This window comes from Pinus tabuliformis, chromosome 2_2 (assembly GCF_031772625.1).
Source record: "Pinus tabuliformis cultivar Carrire ecotype Pingquan chromosome 2_2, CPIR1, whole genome shotgun sequence".
Lineage (NCBI taxonomy): Eukaryota > Viridiplantae > Streptophyta > Pinopsida > Pinales > Pinaceae > Pinus > Pinus tabuliformis.
Window position 1 is genome coordinate 1,071,952,094 of NC_142300.1, and position 15,325 is coordinate 1,071,967,418.

The 15,325-nt window shown below is 41.4% G+C and overlaps 1 protein-coding gene across 1 annotated transcript in view; it reads right to left on the bottom strand.

Moving 5' to 3' along the window:
- The window catches only part of LOC149197103 (putative UPF0481 protein At3g02645), a 41,841-nt gene extending 26,742 nt beyond the window's left edge, over positions 1–15,099 (bottom strand). Inside the window, exon 1 of the mRNA XM_089408562.1 lies at positions 15,049–15,099. Within this exon, the coding sequence (XP_089264688.1) occupies positions 15,049–15,099 (51 nt within the window). The remainder of the gene's footprint in view (positions 1–15,048) is intronic.
- Positions 15,100–15,325: the final 226 nt, after the last annotated feature.

Below are 15,325 nucleotides of genomic sequence, written 5' to 3' on the forward strand. Positions count from 1 at the left end.
CAGGAGCAAACTTGAATTCCTAAAACAAAGCTCACTGTGAAAGACATATCCTGAAAGTGCAGCAATTAAGAATTACACTTATCAAGAATACAGCTGAAGAAAAACATTCATTAACAACACAGATTGAAGTCAGGGTATTCCTTGAATAAGTCCTGAAGGTTATTCTTTTTCCTTGTTGCTAAACACTTAGAAATTAGAAACATATATGGGTTGTAAAAGATTAAAGCACATAACAAAGAGAGTTACAGAAACTTATTGTATTGTGAAGTACACAGGAATCCTGCAGTTTTCAACAGACACCAGAACGCATTCAACACTCCAGAAATCCGAGAAATTCCATCACTTTCTTTATTAAACTCTGAAAGGATTACAGTCTAAGAACTTCTTTAGGAGAAATCAACAACAACCCTTTGCAAAAACATGCGAAGGGGACTTTATAGAAATGTTTATACAAAATATCTCAGGCATTGAGTCATCTGAGAGAGAAATATCTTCATTACTTCGTACAGAAAAGTAGAAAAGAAGTTATTGCAGCTTTGAATGCAACATAACTGCTCTTTAAGTCTGTCAGAGGATATTTTGACCTTTGGAGGTCACTGAGTCGGTTGGAACGCTTTGCTTTAATGCTGGAAAATGTGCCTTTACGTTTGTTGCGCTGTATTTTCTCGACCCTGCCACCTGTGACTGTGCTTGCTGCTGTGGTGACCGAATAGCCCTGCTGAGTTGGCTCAGCCTTTTCATCTTTCCTTTGTATGCTGATTTTATTAAACTGTGCTTTGCATAACAATTCATATTTTTATAAACAAAATTTGGTGAATGGCTCACCGTTTACAAAATTGTTTTTATCGCTTTGGTCCACCAGTCATGTGTAGGTAATTGATGCCTGAGGATTGCATCTATAGTCTCCTCTGCCTCTGTATACTTATAAAAATTGGGAGGGGCCTCAAACATGTGTTTGATTTCATTCATTATAAAAAATAAATTCTCTACTCTGTTATAGAGAGTCTGTCCTGTGGCTGGCCCCGTTTCCTCTGAGGTGCTGGGCTTCTCATTGATCTGACTAGTGGCAAATGTGTTAACTCTTTTGGCATATTGGTCATGTGTAAACAATTTCCCTGCACTGTTCAGTAAGCTAAGGAGCCCTCTGTGTTCCAACACCTGAAACTTTTCCAAAAACCTGTTCACCTCAGTCTACATATCCTGGGTTCTTCTTTCCAATGTCTGCACTAAGTTTCTCAGTGTGAGAACCCTTTTGATCAACTGAATGTGCTCAGTTCTGTTTGGAATTCCCATGGCAGCCAACTGAGTGCTTGTCCTATTGTTAAGCACATTGATCATCCTGGTGGCTATCTCAGGCATGTTGCTTAGAGCAGCTTTTGCTCTCTGAATTTCAGTGTGTGCTTTTGGAATGAGGTCCAACTACTCATGGATGGTTTCAATAAATTGCCATTGCTCATTGATAGATTGACCAATGTTATCCCACAGCACTATTTTTAGCTCAGCCATCACTTTATCTAATTTGAGCTCATTTTCTAGCTCTTTGATTTTATCTTTGAGGGCTTTTATCTCCCTGCCCTTTTCTACCATAGACTGCTTGGATTTATCATATCTGTCATTCACTTTGGCCAATTTATCTCTGGTCTCATTCAGCTCTGTCATTTGGGCTTCTAGGGCCTGGATCTCATTCCTCAGCTTTTGCATGTCTAGGCTTGGGGCTTGCTCTGTTGCTGGTGGTGGTGCTGAGGTGGATGTTGCTACTTGTTCTGGTTGTTGAGGAGGAGGAACAGTAGGTGGAGCAGTTTCCTCAAGATTTATTACTTCAGGAGGAGGCTGGGAGGTCTGTCCTTCTTCTCTTTGTTTCAAAGCTGCCTGTAATGCTGCCTGTGCAGCCTCTGATTCTCCCAGCTTTTCTTGTGCCTGGATGAGCTGTTTGTAGAGAGACACCAGCAAATCTGTGGCTTCTTTATCATGCCTCTGCTGGGCAACCTCATCTGTTTGAGGGTGGATTGTGGCTGGCATTTTTATCTTTTTCTTCAAGGTAGCCATGTCTGCATCCCTTAATTTCAATATCTCCTGGATGCCCTTGATATCTTTGGGATCATGCCCAATTTCAATAATTATATCTTCTAAGGACCTAATTCTGTTGTCATTAGCCTGTGATGATGCCCTTTCCAACTCAAGTTGGGCAGCTGTATTATTAAGGCTATTTTCCAGCCTGTAGTTGTCCAAGGTTTTGTCTGCCAAGGAGGCATAGACCATCTCACCTGTTTGTTTGTGCAACTCAATTTTATCCATTGGGTGGATGTCTTTGGCAAGGACCTCAAGATTGGTCCTTATATAATCTGCATGAGTTTGGGGCTGTGCTACAGCTGGTAAAAAATGACTCATGATCATCTTTCCTTCACTGACATCAAAAGCAGACATCAGTCTTTGCTGGTTGGTGGGAGACATCTTCAGCAAGTGATTATACAGCTGTATTTTTATGGGCTCGCTCCTCTTCTTTATGTCTATGAACTGCTGCTTGATGCTCAGTTCACCCTCCCTCTGCTGGCTAGAGGAGCTGACTTCTCCTCCCACAGTTTTGTTCTGTTCCCCTTGGAAGGAACTTGCAGATACTTCCCTGCTAGGTGGGCCCATGCCCAGAGACTGCCCTGTTGGAATTTCCTCATCAGAGAAAGGGTTCATTCTTTGTCTTTTCTCACCATGACTTTCTGATGTGGTCAAGGGAGTCTCTCTGTCCCTTTTTCTGCTAGTATCCTCCTTTTGTGGAGTTTGGAGGATTGAGGCATCAACTGATGTTTCTTGCCTTGGAGGCACTGTATTTTGTGCCTGTTGTTCTGTGGAAATGGGGGCTTCAACTGTCCCTTCTTGCTGTGTGGGCTGCTCTTTATTGTGCTGCCCTTCTTCTTGCTGCATTTCCTGTTGTTGTTGCTGTACCTGTTGCTGTTGTTGCTGCTCCTTCTCATGCTGTGGCCGTTCAGTATCCATTTCTTTTTCCTTGCCCTTGCCAGATATATCTTCAGTGGCTTTGGGTGGTTGCTGGTTTGCAGTTGAGGAGGATGCAACTGCTCCCACTTGTGTGCTTGGCAGTGAAAACACCTGGTGAATTCGTCGGCAAGAGTTGCGAATGCAGGTGCAATGGAGGCTCTGGCGGTCTCGGAATTGTCTTTTAGCAAGCTGGTGCTGGTTTGGATGTGAGCAGCATGCAGAAGAAACAGTAGTGTTTTTTGCCAAAAGTGGAAAAAACACGAGATTTTGGCCTAAAAATGGATTTTTGGCAATATTGGCGCGTTTTGGGATGACGTCATCGGGTGGGGTCGGAGACGGATGACGTCAGCATGACGTCATCGGGTGAGGTGGCGAGCAGCTATTGGTCCACGGGGATGATGCGGTGGCAGACACATTGGCACGGGGGCGGACAAAAAGGTTGACGCGATGGCAAGGTGGCAATGATGTGGGGATGACGTTGGATGAGCGGATTGAGAGAAACCGGAAACGGTTGGTGGTTTTATATCGCACCGCTATAGCTACGGAGGTGAAATCTGTCAGGCGTACCTCCGATGTATTGTGGAGAAGGCGCGTGGCGGGCCCCTGACGTCACCTTCTGACAGATATCGGAAGGTATTTGTCAGACGTCGGGGCCGCTCCGATATCAACGAGGGCCGTCGGATCTCATGGGTCTGATCCGACGGTTGACAGAAGGGTGATGTGACCGAAAAATACGGATGGGGGGCGGGATTAATTTATTGTTTGTTTTGGAATATGCGCCCGGCGGAAAACCTTAGGATATGGGTTTTTGTAAAGTTTTTTCAATGTATTTTGGAAAATCAAACATATGCGCCGAAACTTTGGATAAGCGGCATAATGTGGGTTTTTTGGGTTTTTTCACAATTTCAAGGGGTTTATGGGTAAGAGGGGGTTTTTATAAGGTTTTTCTTTACAAACGGAGGTTTAATGGGTAGAATGACTTGAAAGAAGGGAGAGGGGTGAGGTTTTAGGTTCATCAAAGTGACCAGATGCCAATTTGATCCCTGACAGAGGACTTATTGGCTATAATGCCAAGGGGAGGGATATATATACAAAATTTGGGGTTTATACACCATGGTGTTAATAATAGTAGGGGAAGGGTAACATAGGGGAATTACATAGTAGAGTTAGAGTTAATATGGGGGGAAATGTGAATGAAGGGGGAAATCACTAAGTTTATTTGAAACTTACTTAGTTTTTAGGGAGTAGATCAAAATGAAAAGAAATTTAGACAAGAAATGTGGCTTTTCAATGAATAAAACCAGCATCAAACCTCAAGTTTTCTAAGTAATTCAATTGATGAGGGGATGTTAGTAATGAGTGGGAAAAAGGGATAATTGGGAAGTTAGACATGCTTCTTTGTTTTTCTTTTCTCATCTTGACCATCAAGGTTAAATCTGAAATGAATACCACTTCTGCAACCCCATCTACTTACCCAGCTACTTTGCCTAGCATTTTTTGTTTCTTCTTGAAGGGTGCATTTAGGCTTGCAGACCCTTACTTGCCTTTTCTTTTCTTTGGCTTTTTCTTTTGTTTTTCTATCTACTTCTACCCTTATTTCTTCCAAGGTCCCAGATTAAGCTGTTGGGAGCCTTTTCTTCTCTACCTGAACTACCTGTCTGCCAAGATTAAACAGTTTGGACAGACTCCTTTCTCTATTCTACAACTGAAAATTTAAAACATGACATGATCCAGCTTAGACTGTTGGACCATCCATCAAAATGTAGTCCCCATCAAGCTATAAGCACAGATTGTATTCTTATGGAAATATGTGATCTTTGCATCATCAAAGCAGAGCATATTTGGACCTTTTCATTTCCAATCATGAAATATGAAACCTATTGGTATAGGTAGCTAACAGTGGCTCCACATGGGGATGGTGTTTCATTTGAAAGACCAAGAACAGCAGGTCAGATTGCCTTGCTCCTTGACTGCTCTTGCCAATCTTGAAGTTTGTTGCTTTGAAATGCCAAAATTGTGTGCTTCTCTTCTTGGTAGACCTCTGATTCTACTCACCTTTTGCTGGCAGTTTAAGAAAACTTTGAGAAATTGCATTTTTACATGTTGACAAAAATAATATATACATCTGGATATGTACAAGGGAAAACTGAGGCTGCACTTATGGGTGATATTCAAAATAGTGCTTCAGCATCCTGCCATTCACAGGACCTTCATCCAGATCAGTTTCATTGAGACTCTTAAGGAAATAAGTGTTGTTTCCTTGTACTTCTTGGACAGCAAATGGTCCTCTCCAAAGGGAATCAAATTTTCCATGTTTTCCCTTATCCTCTCTTCTTGAATCCCACTTGAGGACTTTGTCACCAATGTTGAAATCTTCTGCCTTAGTTCTTCTATCAAAGGCCTTCTTTAATTTTTCTTGTAGAACTTGAACTCTGCTGAAAACTTGGTCTCTAGTTTGCTGTAAACATATGATCTGATTGATTCTTCTTTGCATATCATTTGGTTCAGCTTGGCTTTCTTGAAGAAGTTTCATAACAGGCACTCCTAGTGATGAAGGAAATTTGGCCTCTAATCCATAAACCAACTCATATGGGCTGGTCCCAATTGATCTTTTGGTTGTCAGTCTATCTTCCCATAGGGCATTCACAAGCTTCTTATGCCAATTCTTTTTGTTCTCTTCTAGTACTTTCTTTATGATGTTTACCAGACTTTTATTTGATGACTCAGCAAGGCCATTTCCTTGGGGATAGTATGCAGTAGAATGGCCCGAGGTGATGTGAAATTTATGGTAGAAGTTCACCATTTTCTTGGATCTAAAAGCAGTAGCATTGTCTGTTATTATTTTGTCAGGACAACCAAATCTACCCAATATGTTGTTCTCCAAGAACTGAATGATAGTGGAATCATTTGCTTGTCTGCATGGAACAGCTTAAATCCACTTGGTGAAGTAGTCTGTGGCTGTTAAGATCCATCTATGTTGGCCTGAAGATGAGGGATGAACTTCCCCAATGAAATCCAAGCCCCATTGTTGAAAAGGTCTCTCTGTTGCAATAGGCCTTAAGGGAAGTGGCAGCAATTGTCTCTTTCCCTCAAACACTTGACATTTATGACATGAGGTGGTGAATTTCTTGACATCAGAGAACATGGTAGGCCAGTAGTACCCAGCCCTTAGTATTTTATCCACAGTGGACTTCCAGTACACGTGTCCACCACAGTCACCTGCATGAAATTCCTTTATGATATTGTCAGTTTCATTCTCAATTAGGCAGTTTAGCAATATTCCTTCATGGTTTCTCCACAATAAATTTCCATCCATAACACAAAATTTAGAAGCTTTCATTTTTAGGAACCTACATTTAGTTCTGGACAATCCTAGGGGAGCACACAGGTTTTGCAATACATAACTTATATCAGAGTACCAAGGGGATTGTTCAAAGGCTACATTGATCTTTGGAGTCGCCAGCTCCGGTTCACTGTCCAGCTGGTTAATGTCTAAGGCTTGGAAATTTGCTTCTGTCATTAGTTTGGCCAAGCCTTGCCCTTTTATTAGTTTTGTAGGTTTTATCTCAATATCAAATTCCAAGATGTTGGCAATCCACTTTCCTCTTCTGCCCTCTAAATTTTCTTGGGTGAGAATGTCTTTGACAATAGGACTTGGCACATATGCTATAACATGGGAATAAAGGATATAAATCCTAAAGTCTTTAATGGCTTTGACCAAAGCATAAGCTTGCTTTTCCATGATTTGATACTTTAAAGGTGCATCTCTAAGGGCTTTGCTAAAGAAAGCAAATGGCTTCTCATTTCCTTGGTCATCTTTTTGCAATAAAACAGCAGCAATAGTATGCTGTGAGGCAAAAGAGAAAATGATAAATTCTCTGTCAAACTGAGGATTGGTCAAGACTGGGGTTTGGGTAAGGGCCAGTTTTATACCTTCAAAGGCTTGATTGGATTCAACAGTCCATTTGACTTTTGAATCTTTCTTTAGCATATTATTTAATAATCTGATTAGTTCTGCTAAGTTTGGGATAAACCTTCTCAAGAAATTGATTTTTCCCAAGAATCCTTGCAACTCTTTGACATTTCTTGGGTGGGGCATTTGTAGGATAGCCTGTATTCTATCTGGGTCAATTCTAATGCCATCTTTAGAAATGATGTGGCCCAATAGCTTACCTTCCTCCAAACCAAATAGAGACTTCTTGGGATTCAAGGAGATTCCATATTTTCTGCATTTTAGGAAGATCTGTCTCAAATGTTTTATATGTTCTTGGTCTGATTTTGAGAAAGGTGTAAGGTCATCTAGGCAAATGACAAGGAAGTCATGAATCTCTTTGGAAAAAGCAATATCAATTTCTCTTTGAAAAGTTGCCCCTGCATTTTTCAATCCAAAAGGCATCTTTACATATTTGAAAGTTCCCCATGGGGTAGTGAATGTTGTTTTGTCTTGATCATCAGGGTGCACCAGGATTTGATTGAAGCCTGAAAATCCATCCAGTAATGAGATCCTTGAGGCCCCTACCACTCTTTGGAGAATGTGATCCATCTTGGGTAATGGATAGTTGTCTTTGAGGGATACTTGGTTCAGATTTCTCAAATCCACACACAGCCTTATTTCACCAGTCTTCTTCCTTGTAGGGACTAAGTTGGAGATCCATTCAGAGAATCTGATTGGTGCTATGATGCCAGCATTGAACATTTTCTGTACTTCTTGTTCCATTGCTGGGAGAAGCATAGGATTGATTCTCCTCAATTTTTGTTTAAAGGGATTTTGATCAGGTTTGAGAGGGATTGTATGCTGGATAACAGAGGTGTCATAAGATTTTAGGTCCTCATAACTCCATGGAAAGACATCCTGGAACTCTTTAAAGAGGTCAATGTATTTGGGCTTTTGGTCAGGAGGTAAAGAAGCAGACAATTTAATTATTTTGGGTTTATCAATTGTACCTATGTTGCATTCTTCAATGGCTGCATTTAAGGGCTGCATTTTTGGTTTTCTGGGGATATCATTTGAGTCAAAGATGTCTTCTAGTGGAGTTAGGCCTGTTGGTAGAAAATTGTCTTTCAGCTCTATGATTTCAGTTTCAGCATTGGCCACTTCCTCACAATTGGTTGATTGAATTTGCTGAATGTTGTCCTTATTGAAAATAGTTGGATTTAGCATTTGTTTTGCTGTTCTGGGTGATATTGGGTGAGTAGTTTTCTGAAACTGTATTTGTGATGGACTTGCTCTTTCAAGTATTTGTGATTGACTTGTTGTATCAAGTATTTGTGATTGACTTGCTGTATCAGTGTCAATATTTAATCCTGCAAATTCTTGTTGCAGAGTCAAAAAATGGTTTATTTGCTTGTCATCCTCAAATACTTGCCAATCATTAACATTGTTTCGAATGGAGGGTCTGTGTTTTACCTCAGCTGTAAAACAATGATGGGGCTCAAAAGGCAGTTTGCAGGTACTTGCAAAGGTGGCCAAACTATGAGCGTGCAGATTGTGGGTTCTAGGAATTTTAGTGATTTGGAATTCAGAGAAAAAGTTTAGTACCTCAGCGACAGCAGACCTATAAGTCCTTAGTCTTTTGTCATTGGTGACAAAGTTTCCCTTCACTTGTTGAACAACTAGATCTGAATCACCCATGATTGAAACCCTGGCAGCTTGTAAGAACTTTACTAACTTGAGGCCTAGTAAAAGAGCTTCATACTCTGCCATGTTATTAGTACATCTGAAGTTTAATCTATAGGCTCTGCCTTCCGCATGACTATTTTCTTTGTTGTGTACCCAAACTCCAGCTCCTGCCCCTAACTTGTTGACTGAGCCATCAAATTCAAGGAACCATAGAATGTCCTGTTGGGAAGGAGATTTAATGATCTGTTCATGGGCTGGCAATGTGAGTAGAAGTTGTGGTTTTTCCTCTAGCTTCTCTTCTAGGACAGTTTCATCATTTGATTGGGTATGCTTGATATTTAGAACAGCAGCAGTCTCTAGTGTTTGATTGACTGTTGTTTCATGAGTGGTAGTTCTTTCCTTTGAGTCTTTCTCCTGTATGAGTATCTTGGTTTCAACCTCACCTTTTGAGGGAGTTGTGTTATCATTGAAGAGAATGTATGAGTCTATGTCAGAATGGACAGCATATATGGGAAAGTTTTGAGGCTTTTCTTCACTGCTGACCATATATTTCATGAGTGTTTCTCTGTACAGTCTTTTTGGTTGCCCAAAAACAGAGATGGTGGCATATGACATGTCTAATTGTAGGGAACCTTGGAGTTTAGCTCCCCATGATCTTGATAACAGCATCCCATACTTAGGTGGGATATCAGCAACTACCACATCCATTAGGATTGTTTTGTTTGGGTATTGAACCAGAGACACACATAAATATTTTATGAGACCCAGACACTTGACTTGGCTGGAGTCAAAGGAAAACAGGTCTTTGTATGGTCTTGTTATATCTAGATTCAATCTCTCCATGACTGCTTTTGGCATGAGATTGTGAGAGGCACCTGAGTCAAACATTGCATTATGTAATATTTTATCATGAATATGTAAACTGACATAGAAAGGTAATACCCCTGTGACTACCGTTTTTCCATCCACTTCTGGGCCAAACAGTAATTCTGGGGTGTCATCCAGCACATTGACATCATCTTTGTTGCCAGTGAGTTGAAGGGACTTTTTGATCTGTAGTTTGTAGATGTCATGCTTGGCTAGTTCTGAGAGAGGGATTGCTACTTTTAGTTTGCCAATTTCAGTTTCTAGGTCAAAGGGTTTTTCAGATTGGGTCTTGGGGTTATGGATAACAGTCCTTTCCTTGTTCATTAAATCTATTTCTTGATTTTTATCTTGACTTTGGGACTTATCCTTTTTACTCATCTCTTGAGGAGTAATAGTTGAATTGGGGTGAGAGGATGAAGTGGCCACAGGTTGTTGTTTTAAGGACAGTGGTTCAGTGATCTCTTCAATAATCACTTCTTCTGCAGGTGAATTTGTTTTGTCATTAGGTTCTGTGACTGTGACTCTTTCAGGCTGCTGATTATCCTTTATCTTTTCAGGCTGGTTTACATTCACAGTTCTGCTCCTTAGCTTGTACTGTTTATGGACTTCATAGACAGCAGTATCATAGCCTTGTTTGAAGTCAAAGGATTCACCTGATTTAGTTTGGAACAGTTTGATTTCATCATCCTCATGATCTTCTTGTGTTAAGAAAACTTGACTTTCACCATCTAGACCCATTAAATTAATCTCAGGATCTTCATTGGGCTCTGTTGATGTGGAAGTTTCTGCATAATTTTCTTGGAAAGGGGGTCTTATGTCTTGATCAGCACTGGCTTTCCCAATGCCTGGGTTTTGAGTTCTCCTGAAATTTGGATTCCTAGGAGGGTTGTTTTGTGGTGCTTCCCATGATGATTTTCTTTCAACCGATTCCACTCTGTCACCTAATCTTTTCATTCCATTAAGTATTGCATCTAGATTTTGATCAAAGGCAGAGGGTTCCTCTTTGAAAACAGTCCTCTTTTCCAACCTTGCCCTGTTTCTTTTGGCAATTAGGTTGGCTTCCACTGTGACAGCAACCCTTTGGGCCTCTGCAAGGGATTGAGGATCTCTTTCCTTCAACTGATAGGCCATGTCCGAGTCAAAACCATCAGGGAATTTGTACAAAGCTAAATCAGGAGGGGGTCTTAAATTTTGTGGGATCACGTTATATACATTGTTAAATCTTGCACAATACTCCAAAACAGTCTCTTGGGGACCTCTTTTGATAGTGTCATATTCCCCAAGTATGTGCAGAGGATCTTTCTTCTTCTCCCATCTGCTGGTAAAGGCTTGATACAGTTCATCAGGAGTTGTGATGGAATTTGCATTCAGGGATCTAAACCAAGTTCTTACATCCCCAGTTAGGCTTTGAACAAACATCCTCATTCTGACACTGTCATCATCTATTTCATAGGTCTCAAAATGGTCTTGCATCCTTTTGGCATGCTGGACAGCTGTCAGAGGGCCATTGGAGTCAAAATATGAGATTTTGGTTTGGTAATCTTGGGGTAGAGCTGCAGCATTAGCTGGTATCTGCAAGGGTGCATATCTGTTAGCCATATTTACAGGGTTTAGAGGATTAACAGGGGCAGCTGGGATAATAGGAACAGTGGGTACCACAGGGGTGATAAGTAGGGGTGAACCTAGAGTGTTGGTCAAGGGGATATGTGCAGTGGATGAAGATGTGAGAGGAGGACTTTGAGATGTGGATGGTGAACTAGGGGAATTAGGGGTAGACCGGAAAAGGACCTTGCATGGAGTAGAGATAAGGCTGGGATGATCTGAATCTGAGGTTAGATCAGCAGGTTGCTCCTACCTTTGCTGCCTCCTAATGTTTCTAGGGATGGTATTTGGATTGTCAACAATGATGGGTGGATTAGGGTCAGGATTTGCCCTAGTGTGCCGTGGATTTTTCTTGGGAGCCAGCTTCTAACTGTTTTTAGGATTTTATAGGAAATTTTTATATCTTCAAGGACTGGATAGAGATTTTGGAATGGCTATATATATTTCAAAGCTGAGATGAAGACTCACTGAAAACGCTCTTCCCTAAAGCTGTCAATGTGACACAGAAACAACTTTGAAGGCCTCCTGACTGATTTCAGGCTTGATCTGTAGCTTTGAGAGATGTATAGAAATTGGAAAATCCTAAGAGGTCCCCAGCGGAGTCGCCAATTATGTTAACACCCAGGTTGTTCCCTTTGACTCCCAAGGGAATACGGCCGGGGTAACCACTAACCAATCTTTGGATCACAGTTCCTAGCCAAACTGTAATCAGAGAGGGCTCTCTCTTTATAATTTGTCTCTGTTTTGATGGTGTTTTAGGCTAGTTATTATGCTCAGGTTTTGGTTTATGTTTTGGTTGAAGGATTTCTTTCAGGGCTTAAGGTGTAGTGTTCAGAGAATAGTATATCATTGGGCAATGGAGTCTGGAGTTGTGAAATGATTTGAATTGCAGGTTTGGTGATGTTCGGACTGCAGGGCCTATTGTGTATCTTAAACAAACAAATTTAAACTTAAGGGGTGAAGCATGGTCAGCCAACAGAAAGCAATTAAGAATTCTCTATTGAGCTGGTGATATGAAAGTGAAACATGTTGCACAGGAGCAAACTTGAATTCCTGAAACAAAGCTCACTGTGAAAGATATATCCTGAAAGTGCAGCAATTAAGAATTACACTTATCAAGAATACAGCTGAAGAAAAACATTCATTAACAACACAGATTGAAGTCAGGGTATTCCTTGAATAAGTCCTGAAGGTTATTATTTTTCCTTGTTGCTAAACACTTAGAAATTAGAAACATATATGGGTTGTAAAAGATTAAAGCACATAACAAAGAGAGTTACAGAAACTTATTGTATTGTGAAGTACACAGGAATCCTGCAGTTTTCAACAGACACCAGAACGCATTCAACACTCCAGAAATCCGAGAAATTCCATCACTTTCTTTATTAAACTCTGAAAGGATTACAGTCTAAGAACTTCTTCAGGAGAAATCAACAACAACCCTTTGCAAAAACATGCGAAGGGGACTTTATAGAAATGTTTATACAAAATATCTCAGGCATTGAGTCATCTGAGAGAGAAATATCTTCATTACTTCGTACAGAAAAGTAGAAAAGAAGTTATTGCAGCTTTGAATGCAACATAACTGCTCTTTAAGTCTGTCAGAGGATATTTTGACCTTTGGAGGTCACTGGGTCGGTTGGAACGCTTTGCTTTAATGCTGGAAAATGTGCCTTTACGTTTGCTGTGCTGTATTTTCTCGGCCCTGCCACCTGTGACTGTGCTTGCTGCTGTGGTGACCGAATAGCCCTGCTGAGTTGGCTCAGCCTTTTCATCTTTCCTTTGTATGCTGATTTTATTAAACTGTGCTTTGCATAACAATTCATATTTTTATAAACAAAATTTGGTGAATGGCTCACCATTTACAAAATTGTTTTTATCGCTTTGGTCCACCAGTCATGTGTAGGTAATTGATGCCTGAGGATTGCATCTATAGTCTCCTCTGCCTCTGTATACTTATAAAAATTGGGAGGGGCCTCAAACAGGTGTTTGATTTCATTCATTATAAAAAATAAATTCTCTACTCTGTTATAGAGAGTCTGTCCTGTGGCTGGCCCCGTTTCCTCTGAGGTGCTGGGCTTCTCATTGATCTGACTAGTGGAAAATGTGTTAACTCTTTTGGCATATTGGTCATGTGTAAACAATTTCCCTGCGCTGTTTAGTAAGCTAGGGAGCCCTCTGTGTTCCAACACCTGAAACTTTTCCAAAAACCTGTTCACCTCAGTCTGCATATCCTGGGTTCTTCTTTCCAATGTCTGCACTAAGTTTCTCGGTGTGAGAACCCTTTTGATCAACTGAATGTGCTCAGTTCTGTTTGGAATTCCCATGGCAGCCAACTGAGTGCTTGTCCTATTGTTAAGCACATTGATCATCCTGGTGGCTATCTCAGGCATGTTGCTTAGAGCAGCTCTTGCTCTCTGAATTTCAGTGTGTGCTTTTGGAATGAGGTCCAACTACTCATGGATGGTTTCAATAAATTGCCATTACTCATTGATAGATTGACCAATGTTAGCCCACAGCACTATTTTTAGCTCAGCCATCACTTTATCTAATTTGAGCTCATTTTCTAGCTCTTTGATTTTATCTTTGAGGGCTTTTATCTCCCTGCCCTTTTCTGCCACAGACTGCTTGGATTTATCATATCTGTCATTCACTTTGGCCAATTTATCTCTGGTCTCATTCAGCTCTGTCATTTGGGCTTCTAGGGCCTGGATCTCATTCCTCAGCTTTTGCATGTCCAGGCTTGGGGCCTGCTCTGTTGCTGGTGGTGCTGCTGAGGTGGATGTTGCTACTTGTTCTGGCTGTTGAGGAGGAGGAACAGTAGGTGGAGAAGTTTCCTCAGGATTTATTACTTCAGGAGGAGGCTGGGAGGTCTGTCCTTCTTCTCTTTGTTTCAAAGCTGCCTGTAATGCTGCCTGTGCAACCTCTGATTCTCCCAGCTTTTCTTGTGCCTAGATGAGCTGTTTGTAGAGAGACACCAGCAAATCTGTGGCTTCTTTATCATGCCTCTGCTGGGCAACCTCATCTGTTTGAGGGTGGATTGTGGTTGGCATTTTTATCTTTTTCTTCAAGGCAGCCATGTCTGCATCCCTTAATTTCAATATCTCCTGGATGCCCTTGATATCTTTGGGATCATGCCCAATTTCAATAATTATATCTTCTAAGGACCTAATTCTGTTGTCCTTAGCCTGTGATGATGCCCTTTCCAACTCAAGTTGGGCAGCTGTATTATTAAGGCTATTTTCCAGCCTGTAGTTGTCCAAGGTTTTGTCTGCCAAGGAGGCATAGACCATCTCACCTGTTTGTTTGTGCAACTCAATTTTATCCATTGGGTGGATGTCTTTGGCAAGGACCTCAAGATTGGTCCTTATATAATCTGCATGAGTTTGGGGCTGTGCTACAGCTGGTAAAAAATGACTCATGATTATCTTTCCTTCACTGACATCAAAAGCAGACATCAGTCTTTGCTAGTTGGTGGGAGCCATCTTCAGCAAGTGATTATACAGCTGTATTTTTATGGGCTCGCTCCTCTTCTTTATGTCTATGAACTGCTGCTTGATGCTCAGTTCACCCTTCCTCTGCTGGCTAGAGGAGCTGACTTCTCCTCCCACAGTTCTGTTCTGTTCCCCTTGGAAGGAACTTGCAGATACTTCCCTGCTAGGTGGTCCCATGCCCAGAGACTGCCCTGTTGGCATTTCCTCATCAGAGAAAGGGTTCATTCTTTGTCTTTTCTCACCATGACTTTCTGATGTGGTCAAGGGAGTCTCTCTGTCCCTTTTTCTGCTAGTATCCTCCTTTTGTGGAGTTTGGAGGATTGAGGCATCAACTGATGTTTCTTGCCTTGGAGGCACTGTATTTTGTGCCTGTTGTTCTGTGGAAATGGGGGCTTCAACTGTCCCTTCTTGCTGTGTGGGCTGCTCTTTATTGTGCTGCCCTTCTTCTTGCTGCATTTCCTGTTGTTGTTGCTGTACCTGTTGCTGCTGTTGCTGCTCCTTCTCATGCTGTGGCCGTTCAGTATCCATTTCTTTTTCCTTGCCCTTGCCAGATATATCTTCAGTGTCTTTGGGTGGTTGCTGGTTTGCAGTTGAGGAGGATGTAACTGCTCCCACTTGTGTGCTTGGCAGTGAAAACACCTGGTGAATTCGTCGGCAAGAGTTGCGAATGCAGGTGCAATGGAGGCTCTGGCGGTCTCGGAATCGTCTTTTAGCAAGCTGGTGCTGGTTTGGACGTGAGCAGCATGTAGAAGAA